General features: G+C 52.8%; 1 protein-coding gene across 9 annotated transcripts in view; it reads right to left on the bottom strand.

The window, feature by feature from the left end:
• The window catches only part of CRTC1 (CREB regulated transcription coactivator 1), a 57,243-nt gene extending 42,703 nt beyond the window's left edge, over window positions 1-14,540 (bottom strand). For 8 of the 9 annotated variants that reach the window (XM_074528970.1, XM_074528975.1, XM_074528971.1 and 5 more), the window contains exon 1: window positions 14,347-14,540. In XM_074528970.1, the coding sequence (XP_074385071.1) occupies window positions 14,347-14,523 (177 nt within the window). In that variant the 5' untranslated portion in view covers window positions 14,524-14,540. The remainder of the gene's footprint in view (window positions 1-14,346) is intronic. The other variant, XM_074528976.1, reaches the window with a different exon arrangement.
• Between the last annotated feature and the right edge of the window lie 6,646 nt (window positions 14,541-21,186).

Genomic DNA, 21,186 nt, shown 5'->3' with positions numbered 1-21,186 from the left:
TCACAGGAAAGTCTGAGTTGAAAAGGACCCATTAGGGTCAACCAACACTAAATATATTACAGACTACACTGAGTTAGAAGGGACCCATCAGGATCAAGCTAAAATGAATTTATCACAGAAAAGGCCGAGTTAGAAGGGACCCATCAGGATCAAGCTAAAATGAATTTCTCACAGAAAAGGCTGAGTTAGAAGGGATCCCACCAGGATCAAGCTAAAATGAATTTATCACAGAAAAGGCTGAGTTAGAAGGGACCCATCAGGATGAAGCTAAAATGAATTTATCACAGAAAATGCTGAGTTAGAAGGGATCCCTTCAGGATCAAGCTAAAATGAATTTATCACAGAAAAGGCTGAGTTAGAAAGGACCCATCAGGATCAAGCTAAAATGAATTTAAGGTCGAGTTAGAAGGGACCCATCAGGATCAAGCTAAAATGAATTTCTCACAGAAAAGGCTGAGTTAGAAGGGATCCCATCAGGATCAAGCTAAAATGAATTTATCACAGAAATGCTGAGTTAGAAGGAATCCCATCAGGATCAAGCTAAAATGAATTTATCACAGAAAAGGCTGAGTTAGAAGGGATCCCATCAGGATCAAGCTAAAATGAATTTATCATAGAAAAGGCTGAGTTAGAAGGGATCCCATCAGGATCAAGCTAAAATGAATTTATCATAGAAAAGGCTGAGTTAGAAGGGATCCCATCAGGATCAAGCTAAAATGAATTTATCACAGAAAATGCTGAGTTAGAAGGGATCCCATCAGGATCAAGCTAAAATGAATTTATCACAGAAATGCTGAATTCAAAGGGCCCCATCGGGATCAAGCCCAGCTCCGGCCATGCACGGGACACCCCAAGAATCCCAAGTCAGACCTGCAATCCCAATAATCCCCTGCTAAGAGCATTAGAGCCCAGCCCAATAACTGGCATCGATGAGAGCTGAGCTGTTATTGATCAGCAGAGCAGGAATCAGCTGAGCCTGGCCCAGCCCCAGCTCTGCACTTTTAGCACTCCAAGAGAGCCAATTATTACTCATGAGTTCATGTTTTCTTCACCTTCCTGTTGAAGAGATTATTTAAGACCTCAAATCACTTAACTGGATTGTTTTGTCCTCTCATGAGTCATCTCCAAGGGCCCCAGCAGGTTCTCGTGCAGGAGCTGGGAAAGGGCGAGGAAAGGGGCTGGAAAAGGAGCCGGCTCTGAGCTCTGCCCCAGCTGCAATTCTGTCAGAGCACAAAGATCTCACAGCCCCCAAAACACATAGAGCACTCAAATCCGGGTTTTTTAAAAGAAGTTTTTGTTTTACAAGAAAAAGACAATTTTTTTTCCATAAGAAAAATATGTTATTCCTTGAGAACCCAAAGAAAGAGGAGGGAAGAGAGGAGGTAACAGCACTTAATGCCGTGGTTATTTTTTATTCTTTATTTCTTTTCTAATTTCTGAACAGTGAAAACAGAGAAAAACTGTCTTTTTCTCCCCAAAATGAATGAATATAAATCATTGGGTGGCAAAGCCTCATTAGGAGCACACCTTGCAGGATTTAAAGAAACAAACAAAACCATCCCAATAAAGAATGAAACTCAACGCACAGGCTGTGACTCGCTGTTTGAAAACACTTTGCTATTTCTGGTGAACAAAGGTTTACTGTTTAAAACTTCACAGTCACAACTGAGCAGCAAAAACAGGATACAGCAAAGTGGAGCCTTAAAATAGTGACTGTTCTGGTGAGTGGGGCTCTATGGGCGGGCACGGAGCCAAGCGCAGCGCCAGCGGGCACCGGAGCCAGGGCAGAGCTGGGCACACACAGCACAGAGCCTGGCAGAGCTGGGCACACACAGCACAGAGCCTGGCAGCTCCAAGGGCACCAGAGCCAGAGCTGGGCACACACAGCAGAACCATGGCAGAGCTGGGCACCAGAGCCAGGGCAGAGCTGGGCACACACAGCACAGAGCTATGGCAGGGCTGGGCACACACAGCACAGAGCCTGGCAGAGCTGGGCACACACAGCACAGACCCTGGCAGCTCCATGGGCACCAGAGCCATGGCAGAGCTGGGCACACACAGCACAGAGCCTGGCAGAGCTGGGCACACACAGCACAGAGCCTGGCAGGGCTGGGCACACACAGCACAGAGCCTGGCAGGGCTGGGCACACACAGCACAGAGCCTGGCAGAGCTGGGCACACACAGCACAGACCCTGGCAGAGCTGGGCACACACAGCACAGAGCCTGGCAGAGCTGGGCACACACAGCACAGAGCCTGGCAGAGCCGGGCACACACAGCACAGAGCCATGGCAGAGCTGGGCACACACAGCACAGAGCCATGGCAGAGCTGGGCACACACAGCACAGAGCCTGGCAGAGCTGGGCACACACAGCACAGACCCTGGCAGAGCTGGCACACACAGCACAGACCCTGGCAGAGCTGGCACACACAGCACAGACCCTGGCAGAGCTGGGCACACACAGCACAGACCCTGGCAGAGCCGGGCACACACAGCACACAGCCAGGGCAGAGCTGGGCACACACAGCACAGACCCTGGCAGCCCCAGCTGGCACCAGAGCCATGGCAGGGCTGGGCACACACAGCACAGACCCTGGCAGAGCTGGGCACACACAGCACAGACCCTGGCAGGGCTGGGCACAGACCCTGGCAGAGCTGGCACACACAGCACAGAGCCTGGCAGAGCTGGCACACACAGCACAGACCCTGGCAGAGCTGGCACACACAGCACAGACCCTGGCAGAGCTGGGCACACACAGCACAGACCCTGGCAGAGCCGGGCACACACAGCACAGAGCCTGGCAGAGCTGGGCACACACAGCACAGAGTCTATCAGAGCTGGGCACACACAGCACAGAGCCATGGCAGAGCTGGCACACACAGCACAGACCCTGGCAGAGCCGGGCACACACAGCACAGAGCCTGGCAGCCCCAAGGGCACCAGAGCCATGGCAGAGCTGGGCACACACAGCACAGAGCCAGGGCAGGGCTGGCACACACAGCACAGACCCTGGCAGAGCCGGGCACACACAGCACAGAGCCTGGCAGAGCTGGGCACACACAGCACAGAGTCTATCAGAGCTGGGCACACACAGCACAGAGCCATGGCAGAGCTGGCACACACAGCACAGACCCTGGCAGAGCCGGGCACACACAGCACAGAGCCATGGCAGAGCTGGCACACACAGCACAGACCCTGGCAGAGCCGGGCACACACAGCACAGAGCCTGGCAGCCCCAAGGGCACCAGAGCCATGGCAGAGCTGGGCACACACAGCACAGACCCTGGCAGAGCTGGCACACACAGCACAGAGCCATGGCAGAGCTGGCACACACAGCACAGACCCTGGCAGGGCTGGGCACACACAGCACAGAGCCATGGCAGAGCTGGCACACACAGCACAGAGCCTGGCAGAGCCGGGCACACACAGCACAGACCCTGGCAGAGCTGGCACACACAGCACAGAGCCTGGCAGAGCTGGGCACACACAGCACAGAGCCTGGCAGCCCCAGAGGGGCATGGGCAGTGCTGGGATCCAGCAGAAAGCACAGCAGCCCGTTTCGTGCTGGATACCCAAAGCAAAGAATTCCTTTTGGTTGTGTTTAGATGGAGCTCGACACTCTGGAAGTTGTGTTTGTTTTTTGAGGGTTATCAGCTGCCAATGAAAGGTGCAGAGTTGGGAGCAAGGATCACTTTGTCTTTGTTATCATCAGACTTTGGGCACTTGGGGACTCGTGGAGAGCAACCCCAAAAACCAACCCCAAAGAGCAGAGACACGGCCCTGCCCCACACAGCTGAGGTGCCACACAGCACTGATCACTACCAACCAACCTAAAAATGAATGTCTCACACAAAAGGCTGAGCTAAAAGGGACCTTCTTTTCTAAAAGCAAATATTCCTTCTGAGCAGGGATCTGATGGAGAAACAATTGTCCAGCTTCACTAAAAACCTCCTCAACCATCCCCATTCCTCTATTGAAATGCCTCAGAAAAGCTGAAATAAAAGCAGAGATGCCCTCATTAAGTAAGATGAAAATAGCTTTTATGTTCCATTTTTTATTTTTAGCTAAAGAATGAAAATTCAGTTATGTAACCCTACAAGTTTCGTAAATTAGGAGCCAGGCAGGGCATGTTTGCACTCTTTGGGGTTCAGGGCCGCCTCACCCTGCCCTCAGATGGCCAAAAGACACAGAAAATTGTTTGTGGCTTGAAAATGTGGCATCAGCCACAAAAACATCCCAAACACCCAAACATCAAAAACATCCCAAACACCATCAGAGCCCAAATCCTTCGAATGCAAAAGGCTCATTCAGCACCAGCATCTCCCTGAACCAGAGGCAAATCTAATTACAGCGAGAAGGTCAATCAGACATCTGAATCTGAGCTGGCTGCTGGAAACCTTGCAATATTTAAGATATTAAATAAATACTAAATCAGATATTCTCTATCCCTGTCGCTGCCAGCAATACAACACACTGAGCCTGCAAGGAACCAAGGAGTGAGGGTGTGAACAACCCCTGCCCGCCCCTCTCCCACGGAGGTTCTCCATTCCTTTAATCCAGCTTACAGATGTTGAAACCCCACTCTGAGGCTCCAGAGCTGCAGCAATCTCCTGCACAGGGCCCCAGCCTGTCACCAACAGCTGCTGCTCTGTCTGAGGTGGGAGCTGTCACCACCTGCCTGCACATTCATGCATTTGGGATATCAGCTCCAACTCCCTCCCCTCCCAGACCTCAGCCATCCAAGGAAAATCATCTTCACATCAACAGTAATAGCTGGGTGCCAACATTAACTGCAAATTCATCTGCCAGAGCTGCAGTGTGCAGTTCACACATCTCACTGCTCTGCAGGGCTAAGGAAGCAGTGAGAGCAGCAGGGACAGAACAGAGGAGATTCCCCATCACCAGGAAAAGGGACAGCACAGAGATTCCCCATCACCAGGAAAAGGGAGAGCACAGAGGAGATTCCCCATCACCAGGAAAAGGGACAGCACAGAGATTCCCCATCACCAGGAAAAGGGAGAGCACACAGGAGATTTCCCATCACCAGGAAAAGAGAGAGCAAAGATGAGATTTCCCATCACCAGGAAAAGGGAGAGCAAAGAGGAGATTTCCCATCACCAGGAAAAGGGAGAGAGCACAGAGATTCCCCATCACCAGGAAAAGGGAGAGCACAGAGGAGATTCCCCATCACCAGGAAATGGGAGAGCTCAGAGATTTCCCATCACCAGGAAATGGGAGAGCACAGAGGAGATTCCCCATCATCAGGAAAAGGGACAGCACAGAGGAGATTTCCCATCACCAGGAAAAGGGAGAGCTCAGAGATTCCCCATCACCAGGAAAAGGGAGAGCTCAGAGATTCCCCATCACCAGGAAAAGGGAGAGCACAGAGGAGATTTCCCATCACCAGGAAAAGGGAGAGCACAGAGATTCCCCATCACCAGGAAAAGCACAGAGGAGATTTCCCATCACCAGGAAAAGGGAGAGCAAAGAGGAGATTCCCCATCATCAGGAAAAGGGAGAGCACAGAGATTCCCATCACCAGGAAAAAGGAGAGAGCACAGAGATTTCCCATCACCAGGAAAAGAGAGAGCAAAGAGATTTCCCATCACCAGGAAAAGAGAGAGCAAAGAGATTTCCCATCATCAGGAAATGGGAGAGAGCACAGAGATTCCCCATCATCAGGAAAAGGGAGAGCACAGATTTCCCATGACCAGGAAAAGCACAGAGATTCCCCATCACCAGGAAAAGGGAGAGCACAGATTCCCCATCACCAGGAAAAGGGAGAGCACAGAGGAGATTCCCCATCACCAGGAAAAGGGAGAGCAAAGAGGAGATTCCTCATCACCAGGAAAAGGGAGAGCACAGAGATTCCCCATCACCAGGAAAAGGGAGAGCACAGATTTCCCATCACCAGGAAAAGTGAGGGACCAGGCAAGGAGGGCACAGACACTTGCAGAAAATCTGCCTGTGGGCAGAGACCTTCAGGGCTGGGCAGTTCTGGCTGCAGCCTCAACTGCAGCACTTCAGCCTCCCCCGGTTCATTACTGAAGAGCTGCTTGTTGTGGGTGTGTGGTGCTGTTGTTTGATTGCAAAGGATTGTTCTGCTACGAGGGGAAGAATTTTCAATTCCTGAGAAATAATGTGCAAAACAAGGCTGTTATCAACACTTGGTTACAACTTTATAAATTATGAAATCCCAAGGACTTCAGGCCAAAACATAAAACATGAGATGATCGAGAGGGGCTGCTCAGTGCTCACAAACACTGCTGGAGATCCTCACGGATCCTCATTCCTGAGTTCCACTGCAACACCACTAAATGCAAATCATCTCAAACAAATCCGAGCAACATTTGAAATATGAACTCCAGAGATGCTGCTAACACAGACTGGCACCCAGCTGCCCCCTCGAGCTCAGGAATTCCAGGATGGTTTGGCTTGGAAGGGACACTGAGGACCCAGGGACAATTCCCACCACCCCAGGGATGGCACCACAGCCTTTGGGACCACATTTGTTCCACAGAATGGGAGGGGTTGAGAGCAAAAGAGAAAAAAGTGAAGCAGCAGCGAGGTCACAGCCGGTCACTGTCACAAAATGAACCCTGGTCCCAAAATCCCACCTGATCTGGAATTTGCTGCTGTTCACTGCCCCACTCCGACCCCTCAGCTCCAAAACACCCGGGCAGAACTGCAGCCAGCACAGCCAGGAATGGTTCTAACCCAGAAAACCCTGTTTCCTTCACTTTTTCCTTTCCAAGATACAGCCCTGTGTTTGCTGGAAAGTGCCTCGAAGCCTACTTGAGTTTCAGAGCTGCATTAGGCACAGAAGCATCGATGCCAGAGTGGAACAGAGCATTAGGGAGCGATCGATGTGGCGGGGCCATGGCCCAAACTGCCCCTGCACTGCTCAAGAAAATGTTCCTCTGCAATCACAGATGGATAATGGAGAACACACACAAATATTTAGCCTTGAATACATTTTGGTTAAATCCCTATTGATCATTTTTGAGAGGATGTCTGGTTTTTGCCAAATTGCTGTTTGATTACCACTCCAGTGCCCGATAACACTGGGTAATGTCACAGAATCCCAGACAGGTTTGGGTTGGAAGGACCTTAAACCATCAAATTCCACCCTGTGCCAGGGGCAGGGACACCTTCCACTGCCCCAGGGCGCTGCACGCCCCTGGCCTGGCCATTTCCAGGGATGGGAAATCCACCATTCATTGTGAGTGAGCCCTGGCAGGGCCTGCCCACCCTCACAGGGAGGGATTTCTCACACAGGGCAGCAATCTGGGTTAAAACCCCCCAAAAGCCCCAAAGCCATGGGTTGGGTTTAATGAACACAGGAGGGAAAACTCTCACTGAAATGTGCCCGGTGCTGCTGCCCCAGCACAGTCAGGGCTTTGACATTCCTCAAGTGCAGGAAGGGCTGCTCAGCCAAAATCAATGGCATTGATAAATTGATTATAAAATGGAGAGCAAAGTGTCAGCCAGAGGAGCAGGGGGATTTCAATAAACTTTGCTTCTGAGATAGTTAGAAATATAAAATTGCAGTTTACTTGATAAAAGATTTGATAAGAACCAATCTGATGGAGAAACCCAAGAACAATAAAAATGCTCCCAAGGCCACGTCCCCACGCAGCCACAGCCACACTCTGGGGTTTCTCCTCCCTCTCCTCGGTGCAGGAACAGCTCCTTTCTGTCCCACCTCACACATCCTGCAGACAGCCCGCCCCAGGCCACACTGCTGCTAAAATCACTTTCCAATACCAAACACTCCCGAACATGACTTGGGCACAGCTCCTGGGGCTGTTTCGTGGGAGGTGTTTCACTCACACACAGATCTCCCTTCAGCCTGGCCAGCACAGAGCTCAGATACCTCAGCACCAGCCCCTGCTGTCCCCAGGCCTTGGCACCTCTGGCACTTCCACAGCTGAAGACTGCACCACAAATTTCAATTTCTGACTGCTGAACGCAGAGATTCAGTACCCACACCTCCCCTCTTCAGGGTAACCACAGGCTCAGCTCCCCTCTGCAGCTTGTCTGGAGGGGAAAACCCCAAAGCCACCCCAAGGAGCTGGAGGAACTGACTGTACCTCACCTTGAGAACAAATTCCCTTCCTAAACGAGCACCTTCTATAAATGCAAATTACCACCCAGTGCTGATGCTAAATAAAACCCAAGCGCAGCAGCCGGAGCGAGTCCCACATGTTCACCCTGAGAATTACAACCAAACACCCGAAATGCAGCAGTTGTACAATCCAGCCTCACGTGCTCCCACAGCACCATCAACACCCAGGGATGTGCCCACTGCACACACAGTGACTCTGCCCAGCAGCAGCTGTGCTGTGTGGGAGTGAAGGGACAATCAGGAAAGAAGTCATTGTCTCCTTAAAAAAAATAACAAATACAAATCTAGCAAAAGCTGAAGCAAGCCTGCCCTGCTCAGCGCAGTCTCCCAGGATGGCACAGCAGAGCTCTCTGTGTTTACCTTGGACAGCTCAGGCAGGCTGAGGGAAGCCAAGGGTTGCACAAGAACAGAGATTCTTTGTGCCCTGGCAGGTCCCCTCTGATTTACAAACATTCCTTCAAAGAATGGGGGGCCCTGCTGGCTCAGGCAGCCTGGGATGGTGCCACAGCCCGAGGAGGGGGCACCTGGGGCACCTCGGGGGCTCCAAAGCCCCTGCTCTGCTTGGGGTCCTGTCCCAGGGCAAGGGAACGGCCTGGAGCTCTCCAGGAGCAGCAATTCCTGCAGGGAAAGGGTGCCCAGGAGCAGGAATTCCTACAAGGAAAGGGTGCCCAGGACAGCAGCAATTCCTGCAGGGAAAGGGTGCCAGGACAGCAGGAATTCCTGCAAGGAAAGGGTGCCCAGGACAGGGAATTCCTGCAAGGAAAGGGTGCCCAGGACAAGGGAATTCCTGCAAGGAAAGGGTGCCCAGGACAGCAGCAATTCCTGCAAGGAAAGGGTGCCCAGGACAGGGAATTCCTGCAAGGAAAGGGTGCCAGGACAAGGGAATTCCTGCAAGGAAAGGGTGCCAGGACAGGGAATTCCTGCAAGGAAAGGGTGCCCAGGACAGGGAATTCCTGCAAGGAAAGGGTGCCCAGGACAAGGGAATTCCTGCAGGGAAAGGGTGCCCAGGACAGGGAACTCCTGCAAGGAAAGGGTGCCCAGGACAGCAGCAATTCCTGCAAGGAAAGGGTGCCCAGGACAGCAGGAATTCCTGCAAGGAAAGGGTGCCAGGACAGGGAATTCCTGCAAGGAAAGGGTGCCCAGGACAGCAGCAAGGAAAGGGTGCCCAGGACAGCAGCAATTCCTGCAAGGAAAGGGTGCCAGGACAGGGAATTCCTGCAGGGAAAGGGTGCCCGGGAGCAGGAATTCCTGCAAGGAAAGGGTGCCAGGACAGCAGCAATTCCTGCAAGGAAAGGGTGCCAGGACAAGGGAATTCCTGCAAGGAAAGGGTGCCCAGGACAAGGGAATTCCTGCAAGGAAAGGGTGCCCAGGACAAGGGAATTCCTGCAAGGAAAGGGTGCCCAGGACAGGGAATTCCTGCAAGGAAAGGGTGCCCAGGACAGCAGCAATTCCTGCAAGGAAAGGGTGCCCAGGACAGGGAATTCCTGCAAGGAAAGGGTGCCCAGGACAGGGAATTCCTGCAAGGAAAGGGTGCCCAGGACAGCAGGAATTCCTGCAAGGAAAGGGTGCCCAGGACAGGGAATTCCTGCAAGGAAAGGGTGCCCAGGACAGGGAATTCCTGCAAGGAAAGGGTGCCCAGGACAGGGAATTCCTGCAAGGAAAGGGTGCCCAGGACAAGGGAATTCCTGCAAGGAAAGGGTGCCCAGGACAAGGGAATTCCTGCAGGGAAAGGGTGCCCAGGACAAGGGATTTCCTGCAAGGAAAGGGTGCCCAGGACAGCAGCAATTCCTGCAAGGAAAGGGTGCCCAGGACAAGGGAATTCCTGCAAGGAAAGGGTGCCAGGACAGCAGCAATTCCTGCAAGGAAAGGGTGCCCAGGACAAGGGAATTCCTGCAAGGAAAGGGTGCCCAGGACAGCAGCAATTCCTGCAAGGAAAGGGTGCCCAGGACAGGGAATTCCTGCAAGGAAAGGGTGCCAGGACAGCAGCAATTCCTGCAGGGAAAGGGTGCCCAGGACAGGGAATTCCTGCAAGGAAAGGGTGCCAGGACAAGGGAATTCCTGCAGGGAAAGGGTGCCCAGGACAGGGAATTCCTGCAAGGAAAGGGTGCCCAGGACAAGGGAATTCCTGCAAGGAAAGGGTGCCAGGACAAGGGAATTCCTGCAAGGAAAGGGTGCCAGGACAAGGGAATTCCTGCAGGGAAATGGTGCCCAGGACAGGGAATTCCTGCAGGGAAAGGGTGCCAGGACAAGGGAATTCCTGCAAGGAAAGGGTGCCAGGACAGGGAATTCCTGCAAGGAAAGGGTGCCCAGGACAGCAGCAATTCCTGCAAGGAAAGGGTGCCCAGGATAGCAGCAATTCCTGCAAGGAAAGGGTGCCAGGACAAGGGAATTCCTGCAAGGAAAGGGTGCCCAGGGCAAGGAAAGGGTGCCAGGACAAGGGAATTCCTGCAGGGAAAGGGTGCCCAGGACAGCAGGAATTCCTGCAAGGAAAGGGTGCCCAGGACAAGGGAATTCCTGCAAGGAAAGGGTGCCCAGAACAGCAGCAATTCCTGCAAGGAAAGGGTGCCAGGACAGGGAATTCCTGCAAGGAAAGGGTGCCCAGGACAGCAGCAATTCCTGCAAGGAAAGGGTGCCCAGGACAAGGGAATTCCTGCAAGGCAAGTGTGCCCAGGACAAGGGAATTCCTGCAAGGAAAGGGTGCCCAGGACAAGGGAATTCCTGCAAGGAAAGGGTGCCCAGGACAAGGGAATTCCTGCAAGGAAAGGGTGCCAGGACAGGGAATTCCTGCAGGGAAAGGGTGCCCAGGACAGCAGCAATTCCTGCAAGGAAAGGGTGCCAGGACAGCAGGAATTCCTGCAAGGAAAGGGTGCCAGGCACTGCAGGGGCTGCCCAGGGGGCTGCAGGTGGCACTGCTGGGTACAAGCTGAGGTGCCAACGAGGTTGGGTTTTCAGTGATGCCGGGGCTCATCAGAGAAGGGAATTCAGCAGTGGGTGAGCACAGGTGAAGCCCAAAGCACTCATTTCTTGGTGTGGAGATGTGCAATTCAGGGTGCAAACCGTGGGAAAGTTAGTGAAGGAAAAACACCCCTAGAGCTTGGAGAATGCACACTTGTGTTTGAGAGAAACTCACTTTCAAGCTGAGCTGCCAGCTGCAAGCATCAATCTCGGTGCCAGGAGGGCTCAGTCCTGGTTTTGATGCATTTCTTTAATATCTCTCAGACATTCAAAACCACTCTTACGTCATCAGGAATTTCTTTTGTATCACATTATTTAATAAAAACCTGCTGAAGACATCAGGGACCACTGCAGCTCTGTATCATCATCATCATCATCATCGGTGCTTCTCATTTTTCAAAGCAGATTAGCATTCCTGATTTAACTAAGCTTTTAAATACTGTTTTGCATATTATCTGCATCCAGCGCTGAGCTGGGGATGTACAAAGAGACATTTTGATCTCTTCGACAGGAACCAGAAAACCACTGAGTGCCTCAGTTTTGAGTACAAATTTTGTGGCAGGGGGGAGTGTGTGGCTTTTACACACACTCCATCACAAACTGTGGGTTTTACTTCGTTTTTATTTCAAATAAAAATCAAATCTATGCTATTACAACATATTCCACTTGACAAAATTAAACTACAACAGGATTTTGTATTAAAATTAGCCATGTTTAAAGTATAAACACAAACTTTTCACTTCATATGGTTGTCAGGAACTCAACAAAAGCCATGCAGAACTTTGGATAACACCTAAAAATACACAGGCAAAGGGCGATGGAAACTTGCACAGAGTCTCCAAACATCACCATTAAGCTGGGTTTGATTCCCTGGGTTTGCTCCAGGGCAGGTGGGGCTGGGTGACAGCACCCTCTGGCAGCTTTTTAGAGTTTGGGGGGGTCTTTTATCCAAGGGAAGATTGCAAGGCCCATCAGAGGGAGCTCAAACACAGCTCTGCCTGAAAGCCCCCAAAATAATATGACTTTAAGTGAATATTAAAATAAAAAATAGCAATCCTGGAAACTTGAGAAAATCTCCAACAAGAACAACCCTCAAAATGCAGGTCACAAATTGGCTTTAAAAATCTTACATTTTTTAGCATTTCAACAGTCACATCTTGGAGGGCTCAGCAGTATCCACACGTTAATTTTTTGGTTAATTGCAATTTGAAAGGGCAGCAACAACCTTGGATGAGTAAATAGCTCACCGCAGCTCCCCCAGCGATTCCTGGGCCTGGCTTTGCAGGGGGGAGCAGAAGGTAAACGCCCCACATGGGTGCGACACCAATACCGTAAATAAGTGGAAGATGATGGTGGAAGTTCAGAATTTCTGCCTCTGCTCTGAGCAGTAACCAACAATAAAGCAGACAAGATGGTAAACATTGCAAAAAGACAATTACTAATAATGAAAAGGCAACAGAAATGTTGGGCTGCTTCCACCAACTGAGTAAGGCGTTTTCAAACTGACAGCAACGTGCTGCCTGCCAAATGAAAATGAGAGCAAACAGCAAAGTTGTGCTTAACCCCTTTCTGCTCTTATGCTGCATTTTAAACCCCGATGAAATCATGGAATTTGCAAGAAAAAGTCTACAAAGGAGACATTTTACTCAGCTCTCTGGTCAGTGTTTCCATCACTTCAGTACCCAGAATGCTCACAAAAGTTATTCATGTTGGGTTCTCTCCTCAAAACCCGGTTCTTGAAAGCGCGGTGGGTTTCCAAGAGCAAAACCTGAGCTAGGAGCGCTCGGATTTGCCAGAAAAGTAAACGGGACTCGGGAGCAATGAACATGGATTCTGACTCCTCCTGCAGAAGGTGAGAGCTCAGCGAGTGAGTTAATTGAAGGACAACCTGTAATTGCAGATTGCAAGGAGTCCCTGAGGGGCAGCAAGGACTGAGCACTGAAGGCAGAAGCCCGGGAGCCTGAGCCACACAAGATGATTCCAGGGACTGAAACACCTCCAAATTATCCTCACTCAGGTGCCAGCTAACTCCAGCAGGAACATCCCGCATCCAGGTGAGCGTGAGCTCCAGCCCCAACCTCCCCAGGCAGGTGCCTTTCCTTTCCATCCAACCAGCAGCACCACCAATTCAAAACAAATATTTACCCTCTCCTGACAGAGGAATAAAAGGGAACCTTTTCCTGCAAATCCAACCGTGCCTTCTGTTGTTCTTGCAAAGCTTCCGCCCCAAACAGGCTCGTAAATTTTCTTGAAACAGTTAAAAACAAAACACTGACACGAGCAGGTGAGACGGGAACAGAACAGCCCCGACATCCCTGAATCTGGACCAGGAAAGGCATCTCGTGCCCGGAAAGCGCATCGGTTATGCCGGGAATTTCTGCTGATGGGCTTTGCAGAGACATCACCAGCCAAGGGAGGCTTTGGAAGTGCAGCAATTTGCACCTACGACAACCGGAGCGTAACGGGAACAACAGCGGCCCCGGCGAGCCCGGCAGCTCCCGCGGCACAGCCGGACAGCGGGGGATGCTCGGGGGGCTCTGAGGGACCCCGGCCCGCGGCTCAGAGCCAGGAGCCCACGGCACACTCCGGCCGAGGAACCGCGACACCTGCTCGGAGCTGCGAGCGAGGCACAGCCCCGGCCTGTGCCGGGGATCCCTCCAGGCGGGGCCGGAGAACCGGGATCCCCTCAGGGCCAGAGGAACCGGGATCCCCTCAGAGCCGGGCCCGTCCCGGGCTGATGCAATTGGCATCTCCCCTCAGACACCGGCAGAGCATCCGGGATCCCGCTCCCTCCGCCCCGGGGCCTGTCCCGGTGTGAGGAACCGGGACCCCCCTCAGCCCCCTGGCAGGGACAGCGGCTGCCCCCGCCGCAGCCCGGCCCAGCACAGCCCCCTCCCCGGCGGGCCCGCTCCGGCCGCGCCGTGATGCCGCTGCCCCGACCCTCCGGCGGCGGCACCGGGGCCTCCCCCCGCGGCAGGTGCCGGTCTCCGGAGGATGCCGCGGGCCCGGTGGGCCCCGGTGGGCGGCGCGGGCCGGGCCCGGTGCCGCGAAACCGGGGGTGGGGGGGAACGGGGGCCGTGAGGGGGGGCTGAGGGGGCCTCCCCCCCGCCCGCGGGCGCCACCCGCCCCCGCCAGGGGGCGCTGCCCGCCCCGCCCGCCGCGCGCCGCCGCTGCCCCCGGCCCGAGGGGCTCCGCGGGGGGGGCGCCGCCCCTCGCAGCCCCCCCGCCCGCCTCAGCCGGGGGCGGCGGCAACGAGGCTCACCCGGTGCGCGCGGGTCAGGCTCAGGTCCTTCATGACCTCCTCGAAGGCCGCCGTCTCCTCCGCCTGCTTCTGGTTGTGCAGCGCGATCTTCTCGCTGAATTTCCGCGGGTTGTTCGAGGCCGCCATCTTCCCCCGTCCGCATCCCCCTCCCCGCGGCCGAGGGGGGGCGACGCGCATGCGCCGGCGCAGGGAGGGGGGGCGGCCGCAGGGCGCCTGCGCGGCGGCGGCGGCGGGGCGGGAGGGGGCGGTGAGGGGGCGGAGGTTGCGCATGCGCGGGGCCGGGCGCGCGCGGGAGGGACGGCGCGGGCGGGGGCGCGCGCGCGTGCGCGGGGCCGGGGCTTCCCCCGGGGCGGGGGCGCGCGCGGGGCCCGGACGGGACCCGGTTCTGATTCTGGTCCTGTCCCTGTCCCGTTCCTGTCCCTGTCCTGTCGCTGTCCCGATCCTGGTCCTGCCGCTATCCCGGTCCTGTCCCCATCCCCTTTCCTGTCCCCGATCCCAATTCCTGTCCCCGATCCTAATTCTTGTCCCCATCCTCCTTCCTATCCCCATCCCTGCCTCTGCCACGGTCCCTGTCCCCGTCCCCCATCCCAGTCCCTGTCCTTATTCTTGTGTCTGTCCTAATCCCGATCCTGGACGTTGTTCCTGTCCTGATCCCTGTCCCCATCCCGGTCCCAGTCCCTGTCTATTCCCGTCCCTGTCTGTCCCAGTCCCAATCCCATTCCCCAGCCCTGCCCCTCTCCTTGTCCCTGTCCCCTTCTCTGTCCTGTCCCTGTCCCATCCCTGTCCCTCTGTCCCTGTCCCGTGGTGGCCGCTCGGTTTCCTGCTGGAAAATGGACTTTACTGATGCTCCCACTTCACTGAAATCAGTAAAACCCGGGAGGTGCCCGAATGGTTTATCAGGATTTCATGCGAAAATCACCTGTAACCAAAAACCCACCCTGAGTTCTCCACGCTTTGATTTATTTGCTGTTAATCCCTTCAGAGTGAAAATGGGGCTGTGCCTCGCAGGTGATGGACAGAGCAGAGCTGGGATTCGCACCTGGATGTGAATCGGAGCCGGAATAATTCACAATTTTCCCTCGGGTCCCTTTGTCATGCCAGGGGTCGGTGCCAGCCTCGGGCAGGGGGATCAGGAGCGGGAGGAGCCCGGCCGGATGAAAAGCTGAGCCTGAGCAGTAATTAACATTAAAGAGAGAGAATGGATTGACCGGCGGAAGGTGGGGCGTTAATTAATAAAGAATCCGGTGATTTGTAACCAGGGAGCTGCGATTTCTTTGTTTGCTGAAATCACTCGCAGTGTGGAGGTTTGGAACTCCCCGGGCTCGATTTGTGGAAAACTCCTGCAGGAAAAGCTGTGCAGAATAAACTCCTTCCCAAACCTGTCCTGGTCACTTACTCAGCACTCCTTCGGTCACTTTAACACTGATTTGGTCATTTATTCAGCACTTTTCCAGTCACTTTAACATTGATTTGGTCACTTATTTAGCACTTTTTTGGTCACTTTGCTTGGTCACTTATTTAGCCTTTATTCGGTCACTTATTCAGCCTTTTTCGGTCACTTTAACACTGATTTGGTCACTTTTTCCGCCCTTTTCGGTCACTTTCACACTTATTTGGTAACTTATTTGGTCACTTATTTAGCACTTATCCGGTCACTTTAACACTGATTTAGTCGCTTGTTCAGCCCTTTTTCTGTCACTTTCACACTGGTTTGGTCACTTATTTAGCCCTTTTTTGGTCACTTTGCTTGGTCAGTTATTCAGCCCTTTTTCGGTCACTTTCACACTGATATCTCAGCGTTTCCCACCACGTCCCGCAGTTCTCCCGTTAAATAAATGACACTGATTTGGTCACTTTTTCAGCCCCTTTTCGGTCACTTCGACACTGATTTGGTCACTTATTCAGCGCTCCTTCAGTCACTTTATTTGGTCACTTTAACACTGATTTGGTCACTTTTTCAGCCCTTTTCGGTCACTTTCGCACTTAATTAGCCCCTTTTCCGTCACTTTGACACTGATTTGGTCACTTATTCAGCGCTCCTTCAGTCACTTTATTTGGTCAGTTATTCAGCCCTTTTTCGGTCACTTTCACGCCGATTTCTCAGCGTTTCCCACCAGGTCCTGCAGTTCTCCTGTTAAATAAATGACACTGATTTGGTCACTTATTCAGCACTCATTCAGTCACTTTATTTGGTCACTTATTCAGCCCTTTTCGGGTCACTTTAACACTGATCTGGTCACTTTTTCAGCCCCTTTTCGGTCACTTTCGCACTTGTTTAGCCCCTTTTCCGTCACTTTGACACTGATTTGGTCACTTATTCAGAGCTCCTTCAGTCACTTTATTTGGTCACTTTTTCAGCCCTTTTCGGTCACTTTCACGCCGATTTCTCAGCGTTTCCCACCCGGTCTCGCAGTTCTCCCGTTAAATAAATGACACTGATTTGGTCACTTATTCAGCGCTCCTTCAGTCACTTTATTTGGTCACTTTTTCAGCCCTTTTCGGTCACTTTCGCACTTATTTTGCCCCTTTTCGGTCACTTTCACGCCGATTTCTCAGCGTTTCCCCCCGGCTCTCCCGCCGCTGGATGCTCAGCGCTGGCTCCAGGCTCGGATCAGCCCCAGAGTCCCGTCCTGCCCTAAATCCCGGGCTCAGCATCTCCGGCAGAGCCGCGATCCCATCCCGGGGCGCTGCCCAGAGCCGGCGGGACCAGCCCGGCTGGCAGATGTTGCTGCGAGCCCTTCCCGGCCGTTCCCACCAGGAATAAACACCATTTTCCCTAAAACCCCGCGGGCTGTGTACACGAACGGCACATCGTAGCGCGGAATTGGCCTGCCGCGCTAAAAGCACATCCATCACCGAGATTTACCGGGGAGATACCGATTATCCACATTGTTTTCGCTCCAGGAGCGGGACAATGAGCGATAATGGGCGCAGTTGTCCTGGATTTCATCCCGAGGTGCTGATATCAAACATCTCCAGCCCCAGCTGCCACTCTGCCTCTGCTCCAGCTCCGAAATGAAGTGTTTGAGATGGAGCTTGATAAATTCTCCCTTTTGGGAGAGATGGGATCTCTGCTTTGCTCCAAGGGAAGGAACGCAGATGGAGGCGAGGGGAGGGGGCTGCGGCTTCCTCCCCTAAAAACCTCCCTCCATTCTCATTGTTTCCCCGTGCAGCTTTATCAGATCGAATTCCAGCATGAACCTGGAGCTGCTTCCTGCAAATCGCGGGGTTTGCAGCACAAACTTCTCCAGTTCGGGGCTCCAGGCACTCAGAGCCGCGGGTTTTGGGGTGGCTCTGCCCCTGCAGGTCCGGGTGAGGGCGAGGGGAGGCTCTGGGGCAGGCCGGGTCTCCTCCTGCCCCCAGGGAATTGCGCCATTCCTTGGACAGGGCCAGGAGCTCTTCCCCTGGGTCATTTCTGCCTCCTGCCGCACCTGGAGAACATCTGGGGCCGTCTCTGGGGCCCTCCTCACCTGAATGGCCCCTTCTCACCTGTACAGCTCCATCTGAGCTCACCTGAACTGATCCACCTCACCAGAACTGCCTCATGTGAACTGTCCCTTCTCACCTGAACTGAATGGGTCCGTGTCACCTGAACTGAACTGCTCCATGTCACCTGAATGGCTCCATCTCATCTCACCTGAACTGCCCCTTCTCACCTGAACTAAACCGATCCATCTCACCTGAACTGCTCCTTCTCACCTCACCTGAATGGCTCCATCTCACCTGAACTGAACTGCCCCTTCTCACCTGAACTAAACTGATCCATCTCACCTGAATGGCTCCTTCTCACCTCACCTGAATGGCTCTATCTCACCTCACCTGAACTGCCCCTTCTCACCTGAACTGAACTGCTCCATCTCACCTGAACTGAATTGTCCCATCTCACCTGGCCCCATCTCACCTGAACTGAATGGGTCTGTCTCACCTCACCTGAACTAAACTGATCCATCTCACCTGAATGGCTCCTTCTCACCTCACCACAATGGCTCCATCTCACCTGAACTGAACTGTCCCATCTGACCTGAATGGCTTCACCCCACCTGAACTGCCCCCTGTCCCCAGAACTGCCCCCCTCCCCAGAAAGCCCCTCTGGGACCCCCCACTCCTCCTCCCAGCCGTGTTTGGGACGAGGTTTTGGGATCTGAGGCTCCGGAGCACACACAGAGCCCCCAGAGCTGCCAGAAATGCTCCTCGGGGGCAGGTAGCATTTGAGGAGCTGCTGCTGCTGCTGCTGCTGCTGCTTTTCCCTCTTTTCCCGCTGGGTTCCATCCTCCAGAACCCCCTGCAGACAAAACCAAAATTCACAGAAAAGCTCACAAAAATTCACCCAAAATTCACGAAAGCTTTCCCAGGAAGGTGTGAGAGACCCAACAACACCAGGGCAGTGCTGAGCTTGTGCTGTGATCCTCACATGAGCTGACTGCTCCTTTTTTTCTTTTCTTTTCTTTTTTTTTTTTTTTTTTTTTTTTTTTTGCCTGCAGACACAAAGATTTGGATCTTTCACACTTCCTACTTAACGTCGCTGTTGACATTCCCATTATCCTCGGAGAAGAATATCCTCCGAGTCCCCAGTTGTTTTGAACGGGGCTCCAAACCCTGCTTGGAGTAGGAAAACATTCTCTCGTTTCACTTGGAACTGGTGATAATTTATTCAATTTGAGATGTCCTTGTTTCCAGAGGGCAAACAAAAGCACCTGGAGCACTCTTCCCCCCCCGAGAGCCCCCAAATTCACTCACACAGAGGGCTGGCTCATCCCTGCAATATTCCCTCCAATTTTGGCTCATCCCTGCAATATTCCCTCCAATCTTTGGGAACTTCCAGGGATCCAGCAGCCACAGCTGCAATGGGAATTCCATGCCAGCACCTCCCCACCCTCGCAGAGAAATTTCTTCCCAAAATCCCACCTGGGTCCCCCTCTGACCCCGCAGCACTCAGGGCTGACACACAGAGGGCACCTCTGCCCGTGCAGGGGTTAATCCTCCACTTCCCCATGGGGAAAATTCAGATTTTCTCCTCAGAAACCCCGAGCCCAGGCTTCTGGCAGCTTTTGGCAGCCTCCCCTCTCGTGCAAACCCCAAATGCTGCAAAAAGGAACAGCCCAGGCACGTTACCTGCACCCCAGGGCGGCCTCGCTGGGTGAAATTCAAACATTCCTGAGCTGGAAATGCAGCTGGAGCCTCCCCGGAGGGGCTGAATGCCAGCACTCATCTCCCTCTGCGCCCTCAAACACCACCCCAGGCCTCGGCACAGAGGGGGAAAAAGAACTTTGCATTTGCAGCTAAATAATTGCCAGCTCTGTGGGCAGGCCCAGATCAGCAGCCGGCTTACAAACATCGTTTACCCACATGGAAAATAACTTTCAGCGCAGTTTGCAAAGCGCTGGGACCCAAATGATCGAAAAGTAAAATTAAAAAAAGGATGAAATATATGAAAGGATGCATTCTGCTCGAGGTGCTCCTGATGTGGTGCGAGCCCTGGGACTTCAAAGGCTCCAGCTGGGCTGAGGGGCAGCCAGCACAGGCTGGGCTGGTGGCCTGCACAAACAACCCCAAAAAAAGGAGATTTTCATTTCTTAAGAAGCCATATAAACCAGTGTGAGCTAATTACAGGGGCCTGGGTGTGAAAGAGCAACTGCAAAGCCTCGGGGACGCGGCCAAAGGCTTTGATTTCCCTCTCCAGCTTGTAAAACCCTCTGAAAAGTTTTGCCCTGGCAGCGTTTCTGGTTCCAGAGATCCCAGCGCGGTGTGGGCTGGATATAAAAATCATCTGGGGGCACCTCCACCAGCCCCGGCTGCTCCGAGCCCCTCCAGCCTGGCCTGGACAGCCAGGGTGGGAACTGCCACCCTCCTCTTCCTCCTCAGCCCGTCCCTGGAGCTCTGGGCCGATTTTGGGACAGGGGTGTGGGTGCAGCTCCAGCAGCAGCTGTTTCCCAGCAGAAAATCCCATTTTGGGCTCATTTTCTGGTGTTGGAGCCGTCAGAAACGTCCCTGCCCCACAAATAAAGGCTGGAGCTCCTCCCTGGAGCTGAGCTATCAAACAGAGAAGCGCCAAAAAGATGAAATGCTTGTTCCTGGAGCTCAGAGAGGGGCTGGGAAGGAGAAAATGAGAGAAAACAAAAGTTGTGCAGGCTGTGGGATGCTGCTGAGCCCACTCAGCATCAGCATCAGCATCAGCATCAGCCTGCAGAGCTGACTCTGCTCAGAGCACCTGGGGGGAATGGCTGGGGGATATTCCTGGGCCCCCAGATATTTATTTCTGTGCTCTCAGATATTTATTCCTGCGCTCCCAGATATTCCTGTGCTCCCAGATATTTATTTCTGCGCTCCCAGATATTTATTCCTGCGCTCCCAGATATTCCTGTGCTCCCAGGATGTCGCCGTGATGTTTGATGAAAAATCCCTTCCCCAGGATTTCTCCTCCTGGCAAGATGAGAAGCTTCAGCTTCTCCATGTTTGGCTGCTTTGGAATGAGATTTGGAGAATTGTTCACCCAGCACGTGAATTGGTTTTAATTAATGGCCAATCACAGCCAGCTGTGTCAGAGTCTGGGTCTGTCATGGGTTTTTATCACTCTTGTCTAAACTTCTGATGTCTCCTGCCTCATTCTTAAGTATAGCTTTAGTATATAATTTTCTTTTAATATAAAATATTATAAATATAATAATATAATGCAATATTATATATATTATACACATTATATACTATTATATATTTTCTATATTATATATTTTTATTATATTGATATTTTATAGAAATATATATATATACATATTATATATTATATATTGTATATTATATATTATATATTATATATTATATATTATATATTATATATTATAT

The sequence above is a fragment of the Zonotrichia albicollis genome, chromosome 29 (genome assembly GCF_047830755.1).
Source record: "Zonotrichia albicollis isolate bZonAlb1 chromosome 29, bZonAlb1.hap1, whole genome shotgun sequence".
Classification (NCBI taxonomy): domain Eukaryota; kingdom Metazoa; phylum Chordata; class Aves; order Passeriformes; family Passerellidae; genus Zonotrichia; species Zonotrichia albicollis.
The sequence above is the reverse complement of the archived record's forward strand: the minus strand, read 5'-3'. Positions and strand labels throughout refer to the sequence as shown.